This window comes from Manis pentadactyla, chromosome 18, assembly GCF_030020395.1.
Source record: "Manis pentadactyla isolate mManPen7 chromosome 18, mManPen7.hap1, whole genome shotgun sequence".
Taxonomy (NCBI): Eukaryota; Metazoa; Chordata; class Mammalia; order Pholidota; family Manidae; genus Manis; species Manis pentadactyla.
Window position 1 is genome coordinate 8,787,060 of NC_080036.1, and position 17,305 is coordinate 8,804,364.

The 17,305-nt window shown below is 41.1% G+C and overlaps 1 protein-coding gene across 5 annotated transcripts in view; it reads left to right on the top strand.

Annotated features, from left to right (window-relative positions):
* HERC2 (HECT and RLD domain containing E3 ubiquitin protein ligase 2) overlaps window positions 1–17,305 on the top strand; it is a 278,650-nt gene that overhangs the window by 212,995 nt on the left and 48,350 nt on the right. For all 5 annotated transcript variants that reach the window (XM_036876980.2, XM_036876984.2, XM_036876983.2 and 2 more), the window contains 4 exons: window positions 162–333; window positions 1,214–1,403; window positions 1,977–2,114; window positions 5,971–6,162. In XM_036876980.2, coding sequence (XP_036732875.2) covers window positions 162–333; window positions 1,214–1,403; window positions 1,977–2,114; window positions 5,971–6,162 — 692 coding nt within the window. The remainder of the gene's footprint in view (window positions 1–161; window positions 334–1,213; window positions 1,404–1,976; window positions 2,115–5,970; window positions 6,163–17,305) is intronic.

The window sequence follows — 17,305 nt, forward strand, 5'->3', positions numbered from 1 at the left end:
AAATTATGAAAAACCATTAATGAACCTAATGCCTAATCTGTGAAGTAGCAAAATGCAGATTTCAATGATTTTGGGAACTAAACTGTGAAAGGTCATATTATTGAAATAGAGTAAACTGTGATCTTAAAAATTGAACCCAAATTTTATTTTCCTTTTTTCAGGTGTGCCTTCAGATATTGATTCTTCTGCTGCCAGTAATAAAATCAGTGGTGCAAATAATTCTAAACCAAATCGCCCTTCCCTTGCCAAGATTCTCCTGTCATTGGATGGAAATTTGGCCAAACAGCAGGCCTTATCTCATATACTTACAGCACTGCAAATCATGTATGCCAGGTAGGCTTGTTAGCTAACTCTGTCATTGTGCAGTTATGGAAACTTTGGGGTTTTGTAATTTTTTGATTCAAATGTCTCAAGAATGTTGTGTTATTTTCTTTAAGTACTCTGGGTTTTAGATCACATACTCTTTGATAGTGAATAATGGTATCTGTGAGTTAAAGAAATGAAAGAAATGAAATAAGCGTTGAGCTATGAATCACAAAACCAAGTTAAAGGACATTTTTGTTATTCTTTATGGCCAATAAACTCTTAGTGTTAATATTTGGGGGATGACAGGAAGAATTAATTGATACTGGTACGTAATCATGTTTAAGGCCACATGTAATCCTCTTCACTCACACTTGATAAGGCAGGATTTTGATAGTGCTGACTTTTCCAGCATTTGGTGCTGTTATCTCACAGCCTATGTAAGTTGCCCATCCATCAGTGTGCCATGGTTGTGGACGTGATGAGTCGGAATAAAGACTTACACAGAAATGTTAGTTTCAGACCAAAGGCAAACTGGGCTGCTGAGAGGACAGTTAGCACTTGCTGCTTCATGTGGGGCGCCCTTGGTTCATGGCTTTCAGTAAATGCAAAATCACTCTAACAACAACCTGTGCAGAGTTCTCAGGGAAGTCTAGAGGGTTTATTCTGCTCTGATGTTTATGTTTGGCAGTTTTCCTCTGCCATCACTGTTGTCATTCAGATAAATAAGATCAGGAGTAAACATCTTAGCTTTCAGCTGATGAACACATAGTAATAATGTTCTGTATATAACCGAAAGTCTTATATGTACTCTGTAATAACAATGGAGTCCTTCAGCAAGCACGGGTCCCTCTGTGCAGTTCTGCAGTGGTTAGCGGCTCATAGCAGGCCTGGCTTTCTCTCCTGGCAGAGATGTTGTGGTCGGGGCCCTGATGCCAGCCAGCATGATCGCCCCAGTGGAGTGTCCTTCATTCTCCTCCTCGGCACCTGCTACTGATGCGTCTGCCACGGCCAGTCCTGTGAATGGAGACGAGTGTATGCTGGCTGTTGATGGTGAAGACAGGCTGAGTCCAAATCCATGGCAAGAAAAGAGAGGAGAGGTAAAAGGAAACGGTAAAGCAATAAAGTAGTATTAGAACAGAAAGGAAAGGTAGGAAAGTCTAGGAGAAAGTCTAGGAAAATTAAGTCATTCTCTGAGTGTTTTTTGTGCCTACTGCTGTATGATTTTGGCTTGAGTTAGAAAGTATTCTATTTAAAAAGGAGCTTTTTTAGTGCTTAAGTAGAAATAGATTTATTCTTTTAAAAATTGCTAAATGATAATAATTTTATCATTAATCTATAATCCTTTCTCTACAATTCTGAAACCTTAAAGCTCTGAAAGCCAAAAGTTTTTTGACTTATTTTGGAGAAAAAAACATCTTGAAGAGATATGAGCTCATTTTTGTCTCCTTTGTGGGACCTGTTGTGAATATTAATGAGTTTTCTTAGGAATATGAATGTGCTTGACTTTGCAGGCTGCCCAGACCCCTCTGGAGCTGGTGGTGTAAGTGCCTTGTTACCTCTGTAAGATCTGGAACATTCCAAATGGCCCCAGGAGTTTTAGATAAGGCCTTTGGAGTATGTGGGGAGTGTGCCATGTTGCTGAGGCGTCCTCTTGTGTATTCTTAAACCAGATCATCTCTGAGGATGCTGTGACCCCCTCTGCAGTGACTCCTTCTGCTTCTTCAGCTTCTTCTCGGCCGTTCATCCCAGTAACAGATGACCCAGGAGCCGCCAGCATCATTGCAGAAACCATGACCAAAGCCAAAGAGGTTATGGGGCGTTCCTCTTTGTGTTTCATTTTGGAGTGATCTCAAATGTACACAGAAGTTGCAGAAACAGCACACAGAGTCACAGTACTGTCTACTCCCATATTCCGTTCACTTAGTTCTCCAGGTGTGAGCATTTCTCAGCCATTGGCAGGAGAGCTGCAGGGCACAGTTCCTGTCCGCTCAGCACTTCTGTGTGTGTATCCTGAGTGTCAGGGCATTAACACTGATCCAGGGTTACTTTTCAATCCACAGACCTACTCAGATTTTGTTCATTGTCCCAATAGTTTCCTTTATAGATAGTCAAGGGCTCAAACCAGGGTGGGTGATGACTCTTTAATATGCACATCCTTCCTTTCAACAGAAATTCCAAAGGAATGATGCTGAGTTCTTTTCAGTGCATCCCGTTGTGGTGTGTGCATTGTTGACTTGCTTTGTTCCTGGGGATGTTAATTTTTACTACTTGGTTAAGAGTACCTGTTAGTTTGTCCACTGGAAGTTAATAAAAATGTGTTACTAAATATTCCTGGGGAGATACTTTGAGACTATAAATACCAATAAATACCTTGTTCTTCCTCACATTTTCACTCTGTGGTTTTTAGTGTCTATTGATGATTCTAGCTGAATTCACTATTATTGTGATAGTTGTCACATGGTGATTTTTCAAATTTCATCATTTCCTTTTGCAATCTAATTGTTGCTGTTCTCCTGTAAGGCAGAATGTTCCCTTCTCATCTTGCCTGTCTGTCAGTCTGTCTGTATTGGTATAGATGTATGGGATACTGCTTTCCTTAAATAATGACATATATTACTGTCATCATTTGACAACCAAATTGCCCCAGACTTAGCCATTGGGAGCCATTGTTGCTGGTTCCTTTGTCCTTCTGACATGTCCTCATAATTCTTTGAGCACCTTCCTTGTTTTCTGGCACAATAGTTGTGCTCCATAGTTATCTTTCACTTTCCCTGGAATCAGCTGTTTCTCCAAGGAGCCCTGGTTCCCATTAGTGGATCATAGAATTAGAAACGAGATCTGGAAGGTTGGTAAGATGTTTGCTGCAGGGTGTCCTTGGTCTAGGCCCTCTCAGCAAACAGACCACCTGCACATGAGCATGTATTTCTTCTTCTTTTATCATCTTACCTCTGTAATAAAAACCATGAGCAGTTCAAAACAATACTTTCTATTCCAGTCCAAAACCACAGGGTTTATCCCTATTCTCCCTCTTTCTATATTTGAGGTGTATAATCCTTTTATATATTACAGGATTGCTTTGTTATTTTGTTGAGGATTTCGCACCTATTTTATTAGGAATGCCGATCTGTAGTTTTCTTGTGCTATTTTTGCCTGGCTTGGGTATCAGAATAATACTGGCCTCATAGAATGAGTTTGGCAGTGTTCTTTACTTATCTGGTTTTTTAGAATAGTTTGTGAAAGGTCGGTGTTAATTCTTCTGTAGTAGGATTTTACCTGTCAACCTTGTAAAATGTTCCCATCATTCTTTGGGTGTTTCCTTGCTTTCTGGCACAACCCAAAATTCTAGGCTCAAGAAGATGTTTTATGCTCCAGCACAGAAATCAGATGTTTCTTTAAGAAGTCTTGGTTCATTTTTGTGGAGACTGGTATTTGGAAGCCAAGATCTGGGCTTTTGTGTGCTCATTGCTGTTATGGTGTTGCTGTTCAGAAGCTCTTTAGTGGACAGATATTGGGAATAAGTGTGTGTGTGTGTGTGTGTGTGTGTGTGTGTGTGTACATTACTGTTGATTTCATTATATAAATACAGTATATTGAAAACCACCAGTTCACAGCAGTATAGTCAATTCTAATAACTGCACAGGATTCATTCCAGTTTTCTCCTTTTCTGTATTTTTAATTCTCTCCTCTGAAAATGAGAAACCCGGCTCCTGTTACCGATAGTTTACCTATTTCCTTTTAGGTAGCCAGCCTCTTGTCCTGGCTGCCACTCTCCCCAGCATGGGCGCCTTTCTTCCTCTGAACAGTTTCTGGCTCTCAAAACCAGTCTGCCCTCCATAGGAATGGCCTTCGACTCTGCCTGATCTGTGACCACCCCCACCCCACCATGCTAGCTTGCCCAAAATGGGGACACCTTCCACATGGCTGGGCTCTAGCACATCAGCCCAGCCCCCATGTGGACTCCCTCCCCAGCTCTCTCCAGTGCTCCCCACGCCAGGCCATCTCCGCTTGCTCATACTCTCCCTCACCAGCATACCCTCCACGTGTGGACAGAGGCACAACACAGTATTTCAATTACAGTTGGAAATGTTCGATTTATTATACTGTTATTGCTGGAAAAATATATCATATGGAAATTATTCATTGTGATAATAAGAAAATCACTATAAATTGTCTAGACTCACTTTCTGATATTTGGCAGTCTCCTAGGATGAAGGTTTAAAACAAATTATTCTGAATTATGCAAAATTTTTGCTTTTAGGTAGAAAAGGAATGTTATTTCTTTCCTACAAATTTATTTATAAAACACAGGCATTATCCAGATTATGTCCCTAAGTTCCTATCATTTCAGTTTTGGTTTGATTCATAAATAATGGCAGAGTACTTTTAATGTTAGTATTGAGCTACAATTCACATTCAGGGATATTCAACTAGTGATGTTCTTTTTTTTGAAATTCTTCTAGACTTAAGCTCTGCTTTTCTTAACACCCCCACTAAAATAATGTTAGTACTATTTCAGTTGAAAGACCAAAGATGTTATATGTGATTAATATATTCCACTGAGTAGTTTTGTTGCTCTTCAGTGACTGAGATTCTGTAATGTCATCATTTCCAATGAATTTCACTTAAAAATTCCGCAGAGGTTGGATCAGGGTCTGTTTCTTTAAGAAAGACTGTGTTCCTTAGAGAGGTGTGGTTAGCAGGGCCAAAGACAGTGGAATCTGCACAAGGGATGGGTCACCTTGCCCTAAAGTTTCCTCAGAGTGTCTTGGTCTTCCCCCAGCATGTTTCTGTTTATAGAAGGAGTTGACTCTCATTTTGCTGAGATTCAGAAAGCAAGAGAGATGAGAACAGGCACTCCTGGCATCTTGTGCTACCTCTTGCTAGGCAGACTCTGCCTGGGGCACTGGGAGGGCCTGAGTCCTCCTCCCTTCAGCACAGGGTCTCAATGATTCCCTCTCCCGCTGAGCTCCAGTGCTGGGGGATTTCCTTTCTGTCAGCCCATCCCCACTGCCGGGCTCCAAGGGACTCTAGTGTGGCCAACAGCAGCTTGTGGGGTGCTGTCTGGGTGGGGCATCTCACAGGGTGGGAGGTAGAGAGACAGGCAGGCAGGGGCTCTTTCCCTCTCTGGAAGAGAAGAGTGGTGACTGGTCACAGGTGTGGTGTGTCATTGCTGAAGGACTGTGAAAGGGGAATAGGAAGAAGACTCATCTGTTTTCTTTTCCAAAGAACACAGGGAACAAGACATGATGATGTGTTTCTTGTCAGTGAGTCACTTTAAATCACATTCTAGGAATGAATTATGGAGAGGATCTAGATAAAATATATAAAAGTACAGTGTGCAGATTAAATTGATAGGAAATTCCCAAGCATATCTTACGGGTATGGGGAAGATTTTATATGGTTTAAGGCATTTCTTTATAGTTTAAGGCATCCTTTTGCCAAATGCTGTTGGTAATTTGTAAAACAGTTAATTGGTCTTCGAACTGTAGTACATGGAGATTTTAGGGGCCTGTCATTTCTTAATTAGGTGTTTCATAGTCTTAAATGCTTCATAAAGTCTCTTATTCATCATTGGTAGTAACATATCCTTTGAGTGTATCAGTAAACTGGTGGTAGTTTATCTCTTAACATATCATTCCTCATTTTAACTATTGAACTTTTTAGGATGTTGAAAGCCAAAATAAAACGTCAGGCCCAGAACCTCAGTCTTTGGATGAGTTCACCAGTCTGCTGGTTGCAGATGACACCCGCGTCGTGGTGGACCTGCTCAAGCTGTCCGTGTGCAGCCGGGCAGGGGAGAAAGGCGGGGACGTGCTCTCGGCTGTGCTGTCTGGCATGGGAACTGCCTACCCACAGGTGAGCCCCGGGCTGCATCATGCGGGCCTTCTGTGCAAGGAAGGTGCTGCTGTCCACGTCATACTGTGCCTTGCATGTGCTTTTATTTTAATGGATGTCAGTTTGGAAGGACCCCTTGTAAAACAAGTCCCTGCCCTTCATATGTACTGCAATTTTTCCTCCAATTTGCTTTTTGTCATCATCTTGACATTTTTTGCCATTTAGAGGTTTCTAATTTTTATGAAGCCAGATCTGCCAGTTTTTTCATGTATGCCTTCTGGACTTTGTATGTTGAGAAAATGTGCACCTAGATGACACTGTTTAAAGAAATTCTCCCTAGTTTCTTATAATCATTTTTAATGATTTTTATCTTTGTATTTACATTTTTGAGCCATCTGGGATTTAACTTGATGTAAGGGATCAGACTTGATTTCTTTCCTAGTTGGGAAGCACATTGCTCAGTATCATTTATTGAATAATCCATCTTTTTCCTGATGATTTGTAAACCACTTTTATCTTATTTTAATTTCTTGTATGTATTTGGGTCCATTTATATACTCTTCTCTGTTGCATCAATCTAACTCTTTATGCTCTAATACCATAGGGTTTTAATGATTATGGTTTTAAAATAGGCTTTAATATTTGGTAGCTCTTGTCCAGTGGGACTTTCTGACATGGTGGAAATGTTCTGTACCTGACCCCAGAATGGTAGCTGCCAGCCACATGTGGCCACTGAGCACTTGTAATGTGGCTAGTGTGTCCAAGGAACTGAAGTTTTCATTTTATTTAATTTAAATCTGAGAAGCCATAGTAGCTAGTCTGGGGCATTAAACCCCTTGTCATATCAATGTATCTTAGAAATAGGATCGATCTATCATAAAGCCCTTGGGCTTCTTTAAGGTCTCATATTTATGCTCTGCCTTGCTCTGCCTTTTTAGAATAGGTTGTGTCAGGGAGTGTGATGCCATGTGCCTGGTACAGATATGTCATCTTTGTTTCTTGAGCCTTCTTCACATCCCCACCAAAACCAGAAAGTGCATAAGTCAGATTGAGTGGGATTGAAAACAGTAAATGGTTTGGTAGATATTTTAGGGGCTTATTATTTCTTAACTGTATTCAGAGAGAACTAAAATGTTATAGGTTTCCTATTTTCTAGGTTTTTGAGGCAAGTTATTTGGTGTAATTCTGAGAGATTAAATCAAGGTAAATTGCCACAATAAAAATATAAATTTTTTCACAAGTTTTATCAATTGCATTTGTGAGAGGAAAGGCTGTGAAGAACACAGATTTAACGTAATAATGCGCAGCACTTTTTGCACACACACATCCCTGCCAGGCCTGGCTCTGTGTACTTACTCAGCCCATGGGATAGGTATTCTTGTGTTTACAGTTGTGGAAACAGAGACTCTGAGAGCTTGTTACAGGTCAAGACACACCAGTTGCTGGTGAGTGGGAGACGGGTGGGCCCTAAATTCACTGAGGGCAGAACCATAGTTATGACACATTGTTTCACCTGAGGGTTTCAGCCACAGGCAAGTTCACTATGGACTCTTGTCAGACTGAAAAACGACAACAAAACGTTGGGGGTAAAAAGGAGCTCATACTAAGGTTTATTTTCAGGCAGGTAGGTCAAGCACTAGAATCCTGTTTCTGCCTCCAGCTGAGTGTCTGCCCCAGGCCCTGCCCTCGCCTCCAGCCTCTGCTCCCCTCTCTCCTGCTCCCTTACTCTCTTCTATAGGCTCTGCTCTTAACACCGGGGAACCTCTTTTTATAGCAATGCTGACAGTAATGGCTTATTGCCAATAGGTATACAAGCATGTACCTGCATAGTAGGCTAAGTTACGTTATCATACATATATATTGGGTGAGATTAGGATCAGGTGAGAATCCTGGCCATGGAATTTCCATTTTCCCTACCTTCACCCCTCCAGGATTCACACCTCGCAAACTGCACACCCTCTATCTTCCACAATGGTCCCTATGTGAGAAAGCTGGAGCATCTTATGTAACCAGATCCCACAGTAGCAACAGATGCTGTAACAGTATACAAATAATAATAGAAATTATGATTCAGATAATAAAATAACGATTGTAATAGTCATCCTCAAGCCTGAGGAGATTGATTGCCACCAAGTGTTCATTCCAGCTGTGTTCAAACCAGTTCTGCTGAGATGAGTCCATGACTTGCACTTACCACGCACACCTAGCATGCAGCAGTTTTTGCTAGGGTGTGTGCCCAAGCCACACAGACAGTTAGTGGAGATTAACCTTAAGGGTGACAAGACCTGTGTTTTAATGACACCAACATAGGCAAATCTTGTCCATAAGATAAGATGCATGTGAGGGAGTAATCCTGTGATAGGACTGTGGCAGGAAGGGAGTCCGGTCTGGGTCTAGTATATCACACTTTTAGCCCTCTCCCTGTGGGAGTTACTGAGGGGTCTGTGTATACTGCTACTTGAGATGCATGCACTGGCCATAATGATAATAACATAAAACTCCCCGGTAAGAAGCTCCTACCTTACAGCCTTTTAGGATATACTACTGTGATCTTTGGGGATCACTCTGCTGTTACTCCAGGAATACATAGGAGGACCAGCTTCCAGGCCTTATCTCCGAGATGCCAGGATGGCCAGCCATCTCCAGTCCATGTGTCAAAATCTCCAAGGCCATGTCCATTGAATGGAGTCTCCAGGGTTTATTGCATTTGATGCTGGCAGCAAGATATTATTCTAGTGGTCGAATCCCAGCTTCAATATTTCCTCCTTGGTTCTTACTTGCAGTTGTAAAGGGGAGGCAGCATTATGGGGCTAAATGTCCCCTTCTGGGGCTTCTTATTCAAATGCCATAACACTGTCCATAAGCTGACTAACCGTCCCCATAAACTGTTGGTGTCTGAGTTCAGGCAAGATTTTAATAAACCATTGTATCTGTCTATCAAGCCTGTCCTGGTAGGATTATATGGTACATGAAATTTTCACTTTATTCCTAAGTGTTGCATTTATAGTGCATGTCCAGTAAAGTGGGTGCCTTGATCACTCAATTACCCATAGGCTGCAAAGAGAAACTCTAGGTTCTTTTAGTAATTTGCTGGTCTATACAACTTGTAGGAAAAGCAACCAGAAGTCCAGCAGCTGTGTCTGCATCAGTCATGACATATCAATACCCTTCTGACACAGGCAGAGGCCTAATATAGTCTATTTGCTACCTGTTGAGGAGTATTGGCTGTGGAACTCAGTGTAAGTCCCTTTAGAGCACGTAATGCACTCCTGCCAAGCTCTGCTGACATCTTTAAAGGTTAAAGGTAGACCCCACTGAAGGGCTACAGCCCACATAGTTTTCTGCACTGCGTGAAACAAATGCTGGTGTAACCATTGGGCCATATCAGAGGCAGGCTTTTCTTCTAGCCAATGCACCTGGGCCAGTGTGTCTGCTTCATCATTCCCTGGGGATGCCAGCAGCAAATGGCCTGCCACGTGGTGTACTGTAATTGTTTTAGTCTGACCACAGGCCCATAAGTCTTGCCACAATTCTTGTCCCCAAAGGGGTTGGTGACCAAGCATCCAGTTGGTGTGATACCATGTCGGTAGCCACAGGGTCAAGCCCCAATAGACAGCCCAGCTGTCAGTGCAGACAACTACTGGGGAGGGCTCCTGGCTGATACGAGCCACACTGCCCACAGCTCTGCCTATTGACTTCTTTTCCCCTCACTCCATCCATATTGTCTCAGTCTTAAGATGGAAAGCTATGGCCTCCCTTTTGAGGGCTGCCCATGGCTGGAGCCATCTGTGTACCATGCATCTTCAGGTATAGGATCTCTTCCCTCCCCATAAGGGCTTTCTGCAACTAATGGCTCTAAAGCAAATTCTTCTTGCCTTTCACTGGTATAGGTCACTGGCCCCAATAAGCATTGGAGTTCTCCACTCAAGGGGCCAGTAGAGAGGGTGCTACGCTGCTGTAGGTACACGCCTCACTTGGCCAGTGTAGACGTCTGTGCCTCTCCACTGTGTGGGGATAGGTGGGTATTACCTTTATTGGGGCTGTTCCGATAATGGGCTCTATAGCCAGCAAGATGTGGTCCATGGCATCCAATTGCTTCTTTGTTAAGGTGTGCCAGGCTTCTGCCCCTTTCTACAGTTGTGACCAGAATCCAGTAGGTTGGTGAGTTCATTTAAGCTGCTGCCAGACGCCCCAACCATAACCATCTTCAGACACATGAACATCCAGCTCACAGGGCCTTGATGGGATGGGTCTGTCACACTCAAGGCCTGCAAGGCCTTGACTGCCCATTTTCCAGTGGTAAAATGAGCTGCACACATCTCATCCCACTTCCACTTGACACCCTTTTGTACCAAACACTATAAGGGCCTCAGAATTTGTGCCAAGTGTGGCATAAACACTCTCCAGTAGCCTAAAAGACTCTAAAACTCTTGTAACAATGCCACAGTTGTAGGGTTAGCAAAAGCCTGGACTTTATTTATGACTGCTTCTGGGATGACTGTGATCTTACCCGACCAGACGACCCCCCAGGAACTTTACTGACAAACCAGGTCCCTGATCCTTAATACTGTTCACAGCCCATCCTTTCTCCTGTAAATATTGCAGCAGTCTAGGTGCTGCACCTTCTAGATCTGAGAGAGAATCGAACATGAGCATGACATCATCAATATAATGGTACAGCTGCACTGTTGACGGTTTCTCCCATGCTGCCAAGGCCTGGGCTCCAAGTCTGTGACAGATGGTGGGGCTGTCGAGGTGTCCCTGTGGAAGGACAGTGAATGTCCACTGCTGGCCTTCTCATGGTCAGAGCAAACTGTTCCTGACTTTCCTGTGCCTTGTCAATGGGAAAGAAGGCATTAGCAAGGTCCACAACATAATGCTCCATCCCTAGTTCATGACTTAGGGTTTCCATAAAGGCTGCTATAGAGGGGACAGGAGTGTGCAAAGGGGGTGTGACTTTATTCAGGTCTCTTAATCCACTGTCACATGCCAGGAGCTGTCTGGATTTTTTATTACCTACACTGGGAAATTAAAAAAGCTGTGGGTGGGCTTTATTTATTTATTTATTTGATGTGGGTATTTTTTTTTTTTTTTACTGCTTTGTCATTTATTTTATTTTATTTTTTTGTTAATTTATGTATTTTATTAAGGTATTATTGATATACACTTAGGAAGGTTTCACAGGAAAAACAGTGTGGTTACTATATTCACCCCTGTTATTGTGGCCCCCCGTCCCCCATTGCAGTCACTGCCCATCAGTGTAGTAAGATGCCATAGAGTCACTATTTGCCTTCTCTGTGCTACACTGACTTCCCCTGATCACCCCCCCCACCATGTGTGCCAATCATAATACCCCTGAATCCCCCTTTTCCTCCCTTCCCTCCCTCCCTCCCCCACCCTCCCCTTTGGTAACTGCTAGTCCCTTCTTGGAGTCTGTGAGTCTGTTGCTATTTTGTTCCTTCAGTTTTGCTTTGTTGTTATACTCCACAAATGAGGGAAATCATTTGGTACTTGTCTTTCTCCGTCTGGCTTATTTCACTGAGCAAAATATCCTCCTGCTCCATCCATGTTGTTGCAAATGGTAGGATTTGTTTTCTTCTTATGGCTGAATATCCATCCATTCTGTATATGTACCACATCTTTTTAAAAAAATTTTTTTATTAAGGTATTATTGATAGACACTCTTACGAAGGTTTCATATGAAAAAACAAAGTGGTTACTATATTTACCCATATTATCAAGTCCCACCCATACCCGAGTGCAGTTACTGTCCATTAGTGTAGTAAAATGCCACAGATTCACCATTTGCCTTCTCTGTGCTACACTGTTTTCCCTATGATCCCCCACACCATACCACATCTTTTTTATCCATTCTTCTACTGATGGCCACATAGGTTGCTTCCATATCGTAGCTATTGTAAATAGTGCTGCAATAAACATAGGGTCCATATGTCTTTTTGAATCTGAGAAATTACATTCTTTGGGTAAATTCCTAGGAGTGGAATTCCCAGGTCAAATGGTATATCTATTTTTAGTTTTTTGAGGAACCTCCATATTGCTTTCCACAATGGTTGAATTAGCTTACATTCCCACCAGCAGTGTAGGAGGGCTCCCTTTCTCCACATCCTGCCAGCATTTGTTGTTCTTAGTCTTTTTGATACTGGCCATCCTAATTGGTGTGAGGTGTTATCTCATTGTGGTATTAATTTGCATTTCCCTGATAATTAGTGATGTGGAGCATCTTTTCATGTGCCTGTTGGCCATCTGAATTTCTTCTTTAGAGAATTGTCTTTTCATATCCTCCATCTGTTTTTAAATCACTTTATTTGGTTTTTGGGTGTTGAGGCGTGTGAGTTCTTTATGTATTTTGAATGTTAACCCCCTTGTCGGATATGTCGTTTACAAATATATCCTCCCATACTGGAGGATGTCTTTTTGTTCTGTTGATGGTGTCCTTTGCCATACAGAAGCTTTTCAGTTTGATATAGTCCCATGTGTTCATTTTTGCTTTTGTTTCCCTTGCTTGAGGAGATGCATTCAGAAAAAAGTTGCTCATGTTTATACTCAGTTGTTTTGCCTGTGTTATCCTCCAAGAGTTTTATGGTTTCATGACTTACATTCAGGTCTTTGATCCATTTTGAATTTACTTTTGTGTATGGGTTAGACAATAACCCAATTTCATTCTCTTGCATGAATTACTGTCTTGATTTTTCCTTTCTCATTTCTGATGGTACTTGTATCCCTGGAATACATCCTACTTGATCATGGTGGATGATCTTTTTGATGTATTTTTGAATTCTGTTTGCTAATATTTTGTTGAGTATTTTTGCATCTATGTTCATCTATGTCCAGTTTTGCCAACACCAGTTGTTCAATAGGCTGTCATTTCCCCATTGTATGTCCATGGCACCTTTATTGTATATTAATTGACCATATATACTTGGGTTTAAATCTGGGCCCTCTAGTCTGTTCCATTTGTCTATGGGTCTGTTCTTGTGTCAGTACCAAATTGTCTTGATTATTGTGGCTTTGTAGTAGTAGAGCTTGACATTGGGGAGCGTAATCCCCCCAGCTTTATTCTTCCTTCTCAGGATTGCTTTGGCTATTTGGGGTCCATATGAATTTGGCTCTATATGAATTTTTAAATTATTTTCTCTAGTTTGTTGAAGAATGCAATTGGTATTTTGATAGGGACTGCTTTGAATCTGTAGTTTGCTTTAGGCAGGATGGCCATTTTGACAATTTTAATTTTCCTATCCATGAGCATGGGAAGTGTTTCCATTTATTGGTATCTTCTTTAATTTCTCTCATGAGTGTCTTGTAGTTTTCAGTGTGTAGGTCTTTCACGTCCTTGGTTAGGTTTATTCCTAGGTATTCTTTTTGATGCAATTGTGAATGGAATTGTTTTCCTGGTTTCTCTTTCTGTTCATCATTAGTGTATAGTACTGCATCAGATTTCTGTGTATTAATTTTGTGTCCTGCAATGTTGCTGAATTCAGATATTAGATCTAGTAGTTATGGAGTGGATTCTTTAGGGTTTTTTAATGTACAATATCATGTCATCTGCAAACAATAGCAGTTTAACTTCTTCTTTACCAATCTGGATGCCTTTTATTTCTGTGTTGTCTGATTGTCATGACTAGGACCTCCATAACTATGTTGAATAAAAGTGGTGAGAGTGGGCATCCTTGTCTTGTTCCTGATCTTAAAGGAAAGGCTTTTAGCTTGTCGCTGTTAAATATATGTTGGTTGTGGGTTAGTCATACATGGCCTTTATTATGTTGAGGTACTTGCCCTCGATACCCATTTTGTTGAGAGTTTTTATCATGAATTGTGTTGAATTTTGTTGAAGCTTTTTCAGTGTCTATGGAGATGATTATGTGGTTTTTCTCCTTCTTTTTGTTGATGTGGTGGATGCTGTTGATGGATTTTGGAATGTTCTACCATCCTTGCATCCCTGGAATAAATGCTACTTGATCATGGTGGATGATCTTTTTCATATATTTTTGAATTCGGTTTGCTAATACTTTGTTGAGTATTTTTGCATCTATGTTCATCAGGGATATTGGTCTGTAATATTCTTTTTTTGTGGTGTCTTTGCCTGGTTTTGGTATTAGAGTGATGCTGGCCTCGTACAATGAGTTTGGAAGTATTCCCTCCTGTTCTATTTTTTGGAAAACTTTAGGAAGAATGGGTATTAAGTCTTCACTAAATGTTTGATAAAATTCAGTGGTGAAGCCATCTGGACCAGGCGTTTTGCTCTTAGATAGGTTTTTGATTACCAATTCAATTTCATTGCTGGTAATTGGTCTGTTGAGATCTTCTGTTTCTTTCTGAGTCAGCCTTGAAAGGTTGTATTTTTCTAGAAAGTTCTCCATTTCTTCTAGATTATTCAGTTTGTTAGCATATAATTTTTCATAGTATTTTCTAATAATTGTTTGTATTTCTGTAGTGTCCGTAGTGATTTTTCTTTCCTCATTTCTGATTCTGTTAATGTGTGCAGACTCTTAATTTTCTTGACAAGTCTGGCTAGGGGTTTATCCGTTTTGTTTATTTTCTTAAAGAACCAGCTCCTGCTTTCATTGATTCTTTCTATTCTTTTATTCTTCTTGATTTTATTTATTTCTGCTCTAATCTTTATTATGTCCCTCCTTCTACTGACTTTGGGCCTCATTTGTTGTTCTTTATCTGGTTTCGTTAATTGTGAGTTGAGACTGTTTATATGGGATTGTTCTTCTTTCCTGAGGTAGGCCTGTCTTGCAATATACTTCCCTCAGCACTGCCTTCGCTGCATCCCACAGATTTTGTGATGTTGAATTATTGCTGTCATTTGTCTCCATATATTGCTTGATTTCTGTTTTTATTTTGTCAGTGATCAATTGGTTATTTAGGAGCATGTTGTTAAGCCTCCATGTGTTCGTGAGCCTTTTTGCTTTCTTGGTACAATTTATTTCTAGTGTTATACCTTTGTGGTCTGAAAAGTTGGTTGGTAGGATTTCAACCTTTTGGAATTTACTGAGGCTCTTTTTGTGCCCTAGTATATGATCTTTTCTTGAAAATGCTCCATGTGCACTTGAGAGGAATGTGTATCCTGCTGCTTTTGGGTGGAGAGTTCTGTAGATGTCTGTTAGGTCCATCTGTTCTAATGTGTTGTTCAGTGCCTCTGTCTCCTTACTTATCTTCTGTCTGGTTGATCTGCCTTCAGAGTGAGTGGAGTGTTGAAGTCTCCTAGAATGAATGAATGCATTGCATTCTGTTTCCCCTTTTAATTCTGTTAGTATTTGTTTCACATATGTAGGTGCTCCTGTGTTGGATGGATAGATATTTATAATGGTTATGTCCTCTTGTTGGACTGATCCTTTTAACCTTATGTAATGTCCGTCTTTTTCTCTTGTGACTTCCTTTGTTTTAAAGTCTATTTTGTCTGATCCAAGTACTGCAACACCTGGTTTTTTCTCCCTATTAGTTACGTGAAATATCTTTTTCCATCCCTTCACTTTTAGTCTGTTTATGTCTTTGGGTTTGAAGAGAGTCTCTTTTAGGTAGCATATAGTTGGGTCTTGTTTTTTTATCCATTCAGTGACTCTGTGTCTTTTGATTGGTGCATTCAGACCATTTACATTTAGGGTGATTATCGATAGGTATGTACTTAATGCCATTGTAGGCTTTAGATTCATCGTTACCAAAGGTTCAAGGGTAACTTCCTCACTATCTAAGAGTCTAACTTAACTCACTTAGTATGCTATTACAAACACAGTCTTAAGGATCTTTTTCTTTTTTCTTCCACTCCTTTCTTTCCTCCTCTATTCTTTATGTATTAGGTATCATATTCTGTACTCTTTGTCTATCCCTTTTTATTACCTCTGGCGACAGCTATCCAACCATAGGAACACTTCCGTCTATAGCAGTCCCTCCAAAATAGACTGCAGAGATGGTTTGTGGGAGGTAAATTCTCTCAGCTTTTGCTTATCTGTAAATTGTTTAATCCCTCCTTCAAATGTAAATGATAATCTTGCCGGATAAAGTAATCTTGGTTCCAGGCCCTTCTAGTTCATGGCATTAAATACATCATGCCACTCCCTTCAGGCCTGTAAGGTTTCTGCTGAGAAGTCTGATGATAGCCTGATGGGCTTTCCTTTGTATGTGATCTTATTTCTCTCTCTGGCTGCTTTTAATAGTCTGTTCTTATCCTTGATCTTTGCCATTTTAATTACTATATATCTTGGTGTTGTCTTCCTTGGGTCCCTTGTGTTTGGAGATCTGTGTACCTCCATGGCCTGAGAGACTATCTCCTTCCCCAGATTGGGGAAGTTTTCAGCAATTACTTCCTCAAAGACACTTTCTCTCCCTTTTTCTCTCTCTTCTTCTTCTGGTACCCCATTCAATAATATGAATATTGTTCTGTTTGGATTGGTCACACAGTTCTCTCAGTATTCTTTCATTCCTAGAGATCCTTTTTTCTCCCAGTGCCTCAGCTTCTTTGTATTCCTTTTCCCTAGTTTCTATTTCATTTATCATCTCCTCCACTGTATCTAATCTGCTTTTAATACCCTCCATTGTGCTCTTCAATGATTGAACCACTGTCCTAAATTCGTTCCTGAGTTCTTGAATATTTTTATGTACCTCCATGAGCATGCTTATTATTTTTATTTTGAAATCTCTTTCAGGAAAACCTGTTAATTCAGTCTCACTCAGTCCTTTCTCTGGTGTTGATATTTTGCTTTGAACCAGGTTCCTTTGACGTTTCATATTTGTATGTGGCGCCCTCTAGTGTCCAGAAGTTCTACTCTCTGGAGCTGCTCAGTCCCTGGAGCGATGCTGGGTTTCACAAGGGAGTGGTGCTGGTGCCCTGTTCTGTGAGGTCCACTCTTTTCTCCAGGTGTAGGCAGTCTGGTGCAGCCCTCTTTCCTGTTGCTCTTTCAGGACTAGTTGTATTAATTATAATTTTTGTATTATATGTGGTTTTAGAAGGAGGTCTCTGTCTCATCTCTCATGCCGCCATCTTTTATTCAATCCCTCTGTGGGTGGGCTTTATAATATCCGCCTTCTCCTGTTCCTGGAGGGTTTCTCTAATTTCTTTATGCCCTCCTGGCAATTTGTATTGCTTGATATTAGTCACCTGCTGAGGCACAGAGAAACCTATGGGTGGGTGCTTAGCATGTCC